The 11,724-nt window shown below is 45.8% G+C and overlaps 1 protein-coding gene across 1 annotated transcript; it reads right to left on the reverse strand.

Moving 5' to 3' along the window:
* Positions 1 to 1,634: 1,634 nt before the first annotated feature.
* On the reverse strand, positions 1,635 to 7,540 carry LOC311130535 (suppressor of cytokine signaling 7-like; the record flags this gene model as incomplete). The annotated part of the gene is made up of 9 exons (XM_084163296.1): positions 1,635 to 1,755; positions 2,113 to 2,248; positions 2,484 to 2,612; positions 3,204 to 3,372; positions 3,696 to 3,844; positions 4,511 to 4,642; positions 5,381 to 5,485; positions 5,636 to 5,697; positions 6,009 to 7,540. 9 exons carry the CDS (start codon positions 7,538 to 7,540, stop codon positions 1,635 to 1,637), a joined length of 2,535 nt encoding a protein of 844 aa, XP_084019422.1.
* Between the last annotated feature and the right edge of the window lie 4,184 nt (positions 7,541 to 11,724).

An 11,724-nucleotide genomic window follows, 5' to 3' on the forward strand; every position in this document is an offset into this window, starting at 1 on the left:
GCATACGTTTGGTAGGGGGGGGAACTAAAAAGCAAAACCGTCAAAATGACAGGATGAGTTGTTGTTTTTGTCAATTGCAAGTGTTAAAACCTATTCTGTGTTAAGATTGACATTGCCTTTATGCTTTGCATGCCTCTTGTCCCCACGACTACACAACAGGGTGTGTGTTGTCATTGGTGGTTTAGTTATCAAGAGTGTATGATAGAGTAAAAACATTTGACCTTGATGCTTTTTACACTACTACCGCCATTATTACATCAGTCTGTATGGATTGAAAGGGCCATGTTCATCATTACCACAAAAACACCCACACATGGAACTGACATACACTGAGTGTACAAAACATTAGGATCACCTTCCTATGAAGGCCTGCATGTGTGTGTCAGTGGTCATGTGGAAGTATGTATGTGTGGATTGAGGTACAATTTATCTCATGTACAATATACACTGAGTGTACAAAACATTAAGGACACTTCCTAATATTGAGTTGCACCCCCTGGATGTCCTTTGGGTGGTGGACCATTCTTGATACACACAGGAAACTGTTGAGCGTGAAAAACCCAGCAGCGTTGTGGTTCTTGACACACTCAAACCGGTGCGCCTGGCACCTACTACCATACCCCGTTCAAAGGCAAGGCTTAAAAATCCTTCTTTAACCTGTCTCCTCCCCTTCATCTACACTGATTGAAGTGGATTTAACAAGTGACATCAATAAGGGATCAAAGCTTTCCCCTGGATTCACCTGGTTAGTCTATGTCATGGAAAGAGTTTTGTACACCCAGTGTACATGTATTATTTACAAACATACAGGGAGGGATGCACTCACTGATGACTCGACTCCCACATCTACCCACACACACACACACACACACACACACACACACACACACACACACACACACACACACACACACACACACACACACACACACACACACACACACACACACACACACACACCAGACTCTTCATGTACCCAACAGCCACACCACCACTTGTTTTCTCTGCTTTACTTCAGTCAATTTAAAAGATTGTGCAAAAGAGGGAAGCCATATTTTTTTTCTTTTACTGAAAATGCTGAGCCTGTGGCCAGCTTGGGGTACGGAGGAACAGAATGATGAGCAAGTTACAATCAGGGATTTTCTGACAATTAAAACCAACAAATAAAGATCAACCATGGCCTCCTGTGGGCCAATTGGAGTCCACAACAACCCTCATAGCAACAGGAGGGAAGAACACAAGGAAATGATGATAATGGCAAACAATAGTAGTACAAATGGACCAGTCCATCAACTTCAGTTCATAGGTACAGTGAATATCTGTCTAGGGATTGATTCAAAGTCTAGGTTTAAGTTGTTTTTTAGTTTTTAGGTTGTTACAGGTTAGAAGAGTCCATTCTCCAGTCCATTCTCAATGAGGCTGTGTCCTTTTTTGTCCCTGCCCCATGTGTGCACTCCATATGGACAATTTTCCAGCATTCCACTACTGTCCCTTTCTACTCTCATTGGTCAAAGTCAAGAGAGGGGCGGGGTCATCTGGATCCCTTTGACTGCAGCCGATTGGATACAGTGGGTGCCGAGGACTTCGATTGGCTGATGCTGGAAGACTGGCAGACCAGTAGGCACCTCTTCCAGTTACGTCTGAGACTCCGCCTCTTGTTCTACTCCAGCCCCTGGTCGAATGCTCTTGATTGACAGGTACATCTCTTCCTCTGCATCATAGTAGTAGAACTTCCTCAGGTACATGATCAGTGGTCTGTAGAGGGAGAGGTCAAATGAGTAACCCCTTATGCAGAAAGATACCTTTACATTATGTTTAGCATGTGAAGTAGTATTCTCTCTGTGTATAACACTCTCCATAAAAGAAAGGAAACTGATGATGATGATGATGATGATGATGATGATGGATTGCATTAAAGTACAGCTGCTATATATAGCACTTTTCACTTGGTCTCAAAGCACATCATCCATGTCTAGTCTGTCGGCAATCAAGGATTAGATTTCTTTATTTAGAGTAAAATAATACGCTGAGGCGTTTCAGTCAAAGCTCAGGAGAGAATGCTACTAAAATTAATGACCAAATAATATTTTGATAAATTGAGTATGGCAGTACTTGGGCAGTGGCAGCTCCTGGATGTGGTCGATGCGGACCATCTGTCGGATGCAGAAGCGACAGAGGTGCTGCAGGGACTTGACGTTGCTGAACCGGGACACTGGGTAGAGCAGCTGCACCGGGGTAGGGGGGAGCCCTGGAACACACACACACATTCCACGTGCACACACACACACACACACACACACACACACACACATACACACACACACACACACACACGAGTGAGCACAAACAACCAATACAGATGCTCGTAACCTCTCAGCAACCTTGTATGCTATGCTTACTGTCATTCCAACCACCACACTAAGTGGTAGTTCACATAAACATCTAATTAGTTAGGCTGTGTAGGAATGGGGGCCGTTTTTTACCCGGCACACGTGATCGCAGGAAGTAGAGGAATTTTCCGTTCTTGGAGTGCATGATGGCTCGCTCGATAAACTCCACCACAGAATGACATCGGTCCTCAAACTTGGGGTGACACCACAAGCTGAATGTCCCTATAGACGGAGACATGGAAGGGACACACCACTTGAGGTTACACCGAACACTCACACGTACATACCATTTAAAGGGGAATGAAATAGAACCAAATACCATTTAAAGGGGAATGAAATAGAACCTTGGGGTACCACTTTATTTAAAGTGTGCAGGTATAATGCATTATTACTTGTTATAAGCACATATTATATAATATGTCATGTATCAAACTTGTTTTTCTCAACTACCCCGTGGGTTGGGTGGCTGATATGTGCAGTATGTGTAAAACATAAATATAATTAACTGCATGCTTTCTGTCTGTCATGTATGTACACTGCATGATGAGTGTGTCTGTGAGTCATGTTAGAAGTACTTTATCCGTATGTCATGTATGTTTGCGAGCATGTCTTTGTCGATCACTCACTTTGTATGCGGGTGACTCACCACTTTGCTCTGTGCGTGTGCGTCCTTGTGAGTGCATGTGTGTGTGTGTGTTAATGAACACAATGACTGAGTGAGTATGCAGCTACAACATTTATATTTGTGCGACTGACTGACTGTGTGTGTGTCCCTGTGTGTGTTTATGAGTATTTACAGTACACACGACTCACCTCTGTAGTGCTCCATGCGCGTGTGGTGTGTGACTCCCTGGGAGCGGAAGCTGAGGCTGAGGATGTAGCGGGGGTCAGAGCTGTCCCTCACCAGGAACGCCCCGTCAGGCTTCCCCTTCAACTTCATCTCTGCATCCTCCCAGTTCATAGGACCCCAGTACCAGCCACACTGGGGATAGACATGTAGGTGATTAGGAACTAATATCATAGAAACATACACAAACGCACAAATGCACACACACACACACACAAACACACACACACACATACACATCATCCATAGAATCAAATACAAACACAGAACTGAATGAATGTCATGAGGGAGTTATCATCAATTAAAGGTTTGTTATCACACACACACACCAAGGCAGTTATCATCAATGAAAGGTTTGTACGTATTCGTTCGTATGTAACCCAATCGATTAGTAGTGGGTCTATATTCAGTCAATATTTATGTGTACTTGCGAGTGTCGTTGAGTGTGTCGCAATTACCTTTTCCAGCTCTCTCAGACTAGCGGTGAAGTTGCTGGCCTCAGGCCTCCTCAGAGGACAGAGCCTTGGGGGTGGGGCCAACCTGGAAGGGGGAGGGGCTGAGAGGAGCTGTGAAGAGGTGGAGTGAGGCAGGGCCCGGAGGAATGCATCTGTAACAAATAGAGAAATATTCAGTTAGACACAATGATATGAATGTGTAGCCCAAACCATTGCATTTAGTATAAATGAGTGTTGCTAGAAAGTTTGAGGTACACGCATAGATCTCAAGTTAGGACTTACTAATAGATTATAACAGTGTTCTATTTGAGCAAGACTGCTTAGACAGACCAGGTGCCACAAATACTAATTCTCAAGGAATATAATAAAAAGATTAGACAAGCATTGGTTGCGACTGCACACCATGCACCTTCACGATTCATTTCCACGCTGATTGGTCTGTATAGTCTTTCCTGACTACAAGCACTTACAGTATTTGACCTGATGGCAATTATGCAACCTTCACCACAACACGCAAGTGTCACAACATATCACTCTATTTATGTTACCCACTCTACGACCTTAGACATTGGCCGACAGTCATATAGGTTTTATGTTACATATATATTCATAACTGCAGATATTATCCATGTTTATGATTACTGATATATCCACACGTTTATAAATACAGCATTATAAATATATCATATTGGTACTGTTTTGTATTATGGTCTTTTCAGAGTCTTAGCTCTGGCCATTACGTGCTCTATCCCCCGACGACACCCTCCCCCCATTTGCCCCATGTACAGCTCCCAGCTCTCTGCTCTCTGGTGTCTTACCATTGAGGCTGATACTATGCTGGATGGTGGCATGGGAGGGATGAGGAGGAGGAAGAGGCAGGGGGAGGGACTGTAGGGAGGCCCCCATAACACTCACTAGGAAAGGACCAGGCTGCGGCCCACCTATGTCATCTGGAACAGAGCAGGGAGGGGAAGGGAAGTTTTCAGACCAGGGAGGGGTCTATATCACAGGCTTTCTCAACTCCGCTCCTCTGGACCCACTGTGATGTGAAGTTTCCGTCTCGACCAATTAACAAGACTTATTTGTAGTGTTAGTTTTTCTGATAAAAATGTAATCCTTGAAGTATTCTAGGGTAACTAACAAATCAAAACGACATATAATGTATGGTTATATTTCTAGGTTGAGAGAAATGTGTGATTCAACGTGACATTCAGTAAATTGGTTTGTCCTTGTACCACTGCTTGGCAGAACATTCAATTCTGATAGGTCGAGAGGGTGGGTCCCCAGGATCAACGTTGAGAAACACTGGTCTATAAGGCCACAATACAACAGTCCCTCAGACTTATGGCTGTTGATGTGAGTGTTGCCGTGGGGGTCAGAAATGGAGTAAAGCTATTAGGCTCTCCATCACCACAGAACAGAATGGGCATGTTTATATACTGTGATATAGCTTTCAGGAGAGGGAGGTAATAAGATGGGTGTAGGAGAGTAGGGTGAGTGAGGGTATGCAGGAATCCTTTTTAGTGTTTGTGTGTGCCTACAGGTAGAAACATAGGCAAAAGAGATGCGTGCAAGAAAGGGAGGGACACAAGGAAATACACAGAGAAAAATAGGCTACTATACAGAGAGATACACATAGAGAGAAAGAGAGAAAGAACATAGAGAAATAGAGAAAGAAGGTAAAGTACCTAATAGACTGAGACTTCTGCGTGGCGGAGGTGGAGGCGTGGGAGGGTGCGGAGTGTTCGCCCCTCTCCTCGAAATATCCACATCCACCAATGAAACAGTCTCACCTACACCCAGAAATGGAAAGAAGGAAAGAGAAAGAGAGAGAGGGAACGTGAGAAAGGAAATGATAGAGGAAGAGAGTGATGCTAGTAAAGAAACGTCAGTTCTTGGACCAGAGTTTGCCTCCTCAGCCAAGAAACAGTAGAGCCCCTTACCAGTGAAAGGAACAAATGAAGCAGAAGAGAAGGCACTTTGGGCCCTGGTCATTCGGGGTTGGCTGTGGCAAGAGAAAGACAGCAAAATAGGAATGAAATAAGTTCTAAAGGGATGGAATATAGAGGTGATAGGGTGAAAAATTGATATTAGAGTTATCTAGCATAGATTTAGAAAAGCACAAATTTAGAAAAGATTCTGACAGTTATGGGCCTATAATATCCTGATAGAAAATGTTATATTTTAGGATAGGTCCTACAATATTACCTGGCACTGTGATCAATCAATAAATGAGTTGACCTCTATAGCCTATTATAAATTATAGGCATACAGTCAGTAATTACTCACAATGCTTAAAGGTGTGGAAGTCCTTACCTGTCCACGTCATGCTCCCCACCACTTGCACTGGCCATATCTATCAGACTTCCAGCGGAGGAGATTGAATAGGCCACTGATGGCCTCTTATCCAGAAGGCTATTGGAACCACTACAGCTTTTAGTTCTGAAAAGTTTACTCAGGCGTATTTTAAGTGAGCCCTTTCTGGACTTCCCTGGAACTTTTAGTGTTTTCTCTCCAGCGCTTCCCCGACCGGTTGGAGTCCGGGGCGCACTGACGCACTTTTCCGCCCGCTTCCGGGGTGTCGATGCCTGGCTAGGGTTTGGACTGACAAGTCGGTCCGACCTCGGTGTAGTCGCAGAGGCCCCAGGTAATGTCGACACCTCCGGATTCTGTTCTGTATCTCCAGGGCTCGGTTGAGTTGGGTTGGGTACGTTTCCATGCAGGCTACATCCTTGTGCATCACCGTGCGCCGACGGACAAGGCTCTCCAGCCGCCCCTTCCATCTGTCTTGTCAACTCTGCTTGAAAGCTACTGAGAGAAAATGCACCGGACATCTTCTGAACTCGACGTGCTCGACTTTCATCTGAATCGTCCTCGGGGCAGCCTGTGATACCCAGGCTGGCCACGTCCCCAGTCCCCAGCCCCTCCAGCACTAACAAAGCATCGCTAGTCTCAGTCGGGTCATCCCCATGCCCCATCCCCGCCGGTGCCGGCCCATGTGCGCCCTGACACGAGCACTGGGGCATCTCCCCGTCCTTGAATAATATCTTGGGTACCGCGCCGAGCCCCAGCTCCCCGAACCTTCTGGCCAGGTCGAACACCGGGCCGTCGGGGAGCTCCCCGGGTGTGCACCCCCATTTCGATTCTATTATGGTGAGAGGATTGGATTTATCCAATAATGGAGGCCAGTCTGATGGGTTGGTGATCAAACGGTGCCGGTGGCATAGCTCACCTCCCTCGATATCGGCAGCAACCGTGGATAATGCTGCCCGGGGATGCAGACCCCAGCTCTGGGACAGATGGTTCTGCTGTTGCGCGTCGCCGGCGCTGAGCGTATTGTTATTGATGCCTCCGCTTAGGTCGGAGCCAGAGCCGGAGGTCTTGTCCAAACCAATATGTTCCCTCGACTGATTCCGATGGTCGGATTCACGGTCTAAAATCACCTCACCATCCCTCAATATGTTAGGAAACACCAGGAGTTGAGGCCGTAAGCCGCCTCTGTGGGCGAACTCAAAGCCCTTGGCCTCCATGGCGCTCTGTGGAGGAGGAGGAATAGACACCGACGGTCTAGTCGCCATCACTCCCGTGTCAGGTGCCGCCGTTCCGCCGCTCTGCTGTGCATTGTTCAGCGAAGAGAGATGGCCGGAATGCGCGAGGCCTGTCGTAGGATCTCGGGCGAATTCCAAGCCCCCTTTCATGTTACTATGAGCCAAGACCTCTTTACCGAGTCCTGCCACCACTCCACCCGAGGACAGATTCCCATTCTCCTCGTCCAAGCGGTCATCCTCGGCCGCGGAAACCAGGCGCATCAAGACAAAATCGGGAGACATATCTTGCGCGTTGTTCATAATTATTCCTCAATTCACGAAAGGGAATAAAGATTTATGCACCTCACATAGCTACCGCCGTTTGATGGATCCCCGTTGTCTTATAATAAAGAAGGGCCAAACCGCTATCTACCATAAATAGGCTACGAGCGAATAAACTATTTGAAGCGTTCTTTCATTATCGCACAGATAAACGCCTACAAAAAAACGACATCCATTTATATTCTAACGAAGACCAAGCGAGTGCACGCATAAATATATCCAGCTTGCTGTTGTAAGCAGGCGAACCCCGGGGTCAAACATACGGTCTCATTTGCTAGAATAAAAGCCTCGCAAGTCTGACCACTCTCTCTCTCTCTCGCTCTCTCTCTCGCTCTCTCTCTCGCTCTCTCTCTCGCTCTCTCTCTCGCTCTCTCTCTCCGGTTCCCAGCGAAGCCCCACCCGCTCCCTCACTTCCGCAAATCCTATGCGTTCTGCGTTCAGTGTGTCCCTTGTTTCCCTCTCCATCCCCCCGTTTCTCTCTCCCTATAGTGTGAAGTGATGAGAGAGAGAAATCAAATAAAAGTGTATTGGTCGCGTACACAGATTTGCAGATGTTATCGCAGGTGCAGCGAAATGCTTGTGTTTTCTAGCGCCAACAGTGCAGTAATATCTAGCAATACAAAATACACACATAATCCGCCCCCCCCCCCCCCAAAAAAATAAAATAATTAATAATTTCAGAATGCTAGGCTACGTTGCAATTAGTGACTTGCATAGTAGCCTAAATATTCCAACATTAAAATTGTTCCTATTATTGATATTGATTGAGGAAATTAATTCAATGTAGGACTATATTTGTTGTTGCTGAATTTGATTGATTGATGTCTGTATCAGATTGATTATTTGCAAGAATCAGCATGGTAATAAAATCCCTAATGGCTTAGGCTATAATAATTATTTAGTATGCAAGGCCTATTTTGATTTCACTGCAAATTATTGCATGACTTCAACAAATTAGTAATTATCTTCTCCAGTGCACAGAATAAAAATCGGACCACTTGTGCCAATAGCTGTGCTGGGCACCTGCTCTACTCAGTCTGTTCTTGGCATCTCACCGCCCAGTCTTCGCCAACTATTAAAGTGACCAATGAAATTAGGGGAGAAAATAAATAAGAAATAAAGATTCAGATTCTATTCGATTCCAGACTGTGCCTCACACTCTGTCTCTGGCACTTGATGTGACTGCACTTAAAAAGATAAATGTGGTGATTCAGCAATCCATGTGTCACTCATAAAATTTAATGTCATAGAATAGAACAGGATATAATATACATTCCACCAATCCATTTGCAAAAGACAAATCATCAATGCATGGGCATTTATAATTTGACCTCCCATATCATAACCATTTGACTTTTAGCCTGCTAGATCCAGATGAGTGGCCTCCTAGACTGCACTCCGTTCCCAATTAAAGTGATAAGACATGATTGGGGAATTCTAGAGCCTTCCATCAGAGCAAGCAGCACTGTCCTAAGTTTGACAATCTACATTTCAGCTGGGCAAGGCCTATCTCCCCTTGTTAGATACCCTATTTCAGATTTCAGGATGCTATCAATTTCCTCCACCTGTCATATACAAAAACACACCACCTTGCAGACAAAGGATGACAAATGTTTTCACCCATAAATCATGACTCGTTCAATCCATTGTAAAAAAACATATATTTTATTTACATCTCTCAACCAGAAGGTGGTGCTACAGGCCACCAATGATGGTAAACCCACAAACCCAGTTGAATACAAATGATCATCGTAGAATGGATGGACAGACGTTTAATCCTTGTTGAGTGCTAGCTGGTATGTAAACACAAATATTTAAGTCAATGAGATGGTGCAGGCTAATGCATCATCATGATCACAGATCATGTTTAATTCAAAAGCTGCTCATACAGGTAATGTTGGGCAGGGCTGGCAACAGAAGGGGCTGAAAATGCACATATGCACAACTATAAAATTGCTTGCTTTTCTAGGGTAATTTTAAACAGAAACGTATTGCATTGCCATTGAGTCCTGATTGTGAGATTTAAATGGATGTATACATAAACACAGACTATGCACTGATAATTTGGTATCTAAACATTTACAAGCAGACTTAATTATGTATGACTATGAACAAACTCCCAACCACATACAGTAAAAGCACAGGCACATGTGAACACACAGAAACACACAGATTATACACACTTAATTACACAAACACACACACACACACACACACACACACACACACAAACAAACACACACGTACGCACTCACACACACACACACACACATACACAAACACCTTGATAAACTCTACACATACATTCATACACCTGCAATCAATGTACTGTGACACACACACCTACGCACATACACACACACACACACACACACACACACACACACAAAAACACACATCTGTGTAGCCTCATTGTCTTTCCCACACTCCACTGCAGCACCTCCTCTGCTCTGCAGTCCTGGGTGGGGGTAGGAGGCCCACAGGAATGGATGAGAATTCTCAGAAACCGGTTGCCATGGCACCAAAACAAGGATTCGCCTGCATCACCCAGAGCCTGGAATTCCCTGCTCCATCACTGAGATATAGGAAGGGGTGGGAGGTCTCTCTCTCTCTCTCTCTCTCTCTCTCTCTCTCTCTCTCTCTCTCTCTCTCTCTCTCTCTCTCTCTCTCTCTCTCTCTCTCTCTCTCTCTCTCTCTCTCTCTCTCTCTCTCTCTCTCTCTCTCTCTCTCTCTCTCTCTCTCTCTCTCTCTCTCTCTCTCTCTCTCTCTCTCTCTCTATATATATATATATCACAATCGCTCTCGTTCCCTCTCACACACTCACACACTCGCTCTCTCTCCTTCTCTCCCACCCTCCCTCCTTATTCTAAGTGATGATGAATACTGAATCGTATGATAAGGGAGATTCCCATTTTATAGCCACACATAATGACACTCAATATGAATCAATCTCCACCTGTTCACTAGAAACATACTGGTAATCTATTTGTGTCAACACACATCATACAGCTGAAAGCATCATCATATCTATAGCATCCCTGGCTTCCCTGACAGTGTCTGTCACTGTGTACATATTCCTGGATGATCAAAGAGCAACCTTGTCCCTCATCCACTCTCCTGGCTGACCCCGCTGGAACGCCAGGGGTTAATCCATCGAGCGCTGGATTTTGATGGATGCCCAAATACAGGCGGATTAACCCTCATCATCCTCTCTCCTCTTTGCGCTGCACACACACACACACACACACACACACACACACACACTAAAACACACACAAAGACACACACAGACATACACCGCAGTCCCTGCCGCCAGCAAATGTGCACTCTCATCACTCCACAGGCACAACAGTTTCATTAGCATCTCCAGTAGCATACTGAGGGGGAATCACAGAAAGAGAGAGAGGGGGTAGAGGTTGAGGGGCCGGAGTAATCACCGTCAATCAGAGAGAGAGAGAGAGCGAGAGAAGGAGAGAGTGGAAAGTGAGAGCGAGAGATGCTTTGCAGAGGTGCTGTGGAGCGAGCGAGAATGTAACAGGAGCGCAGAAGAGAGAGAGACGGGGAAAGCTGCTATTTTTCTTTCCCTTTCCACACACTACTACGCCTGCTCTCTCTCTCCCCACCTTGCCTCAGACTCCCTCAATTATGGGCTGTTCCCTCCCTCCCTCCCTCCCCCCTCCCTTTCTGCCTCCTCCTGTCGTACACGCTAGCGCTTGCTTTGGTCTGGGAGTGTGTCGCACCTCTCTCTAATCTCGGTTGGTTTTGTCTCTCGCTGCTCCGCTGCTGCTCTCAGGGGACTCGTCGCCGGGAAACAGAATAAAAAACATGGGAGTGACAGGCAGATTGACTGCGGACATGCTGGGAATGGTAGTGGGATTGAGCGGGAAAGCCACTGGATTTCCCCAACAATTCCCTCTCCCTCCCACCGACATGCAGGATTAACCAGGGACACCAGTTGGATTCCCCGAATTCCCATCGGAGGTATAGAGTATGATTTTTATCCGTGTGTGTGAGGAGTGTGTGATTACGAGGCACAAATGAACACGGTGTGTTGTGTGTCTGAGACAGTGCTACAGATGATCGACTCCCCCTTGTCGTTACAGCAGACACCTGCTGGTGCACCTCTGCCTGTATGACTACAACTGGTGAGAAGGAGAAGAGAC

This window comes from Coregonus lavaretus (genome assembly GCF_964263955.1).
Source record: "Coregonus lavaretus genome assembly, chromosome: 6".
Taxonomy (NCBI): Eukaryota; Metazoa; Chordata; class Actinopteri; order Salmoniformes; family Salmonidae; genus Coregonus; species Coregonus lavaretus.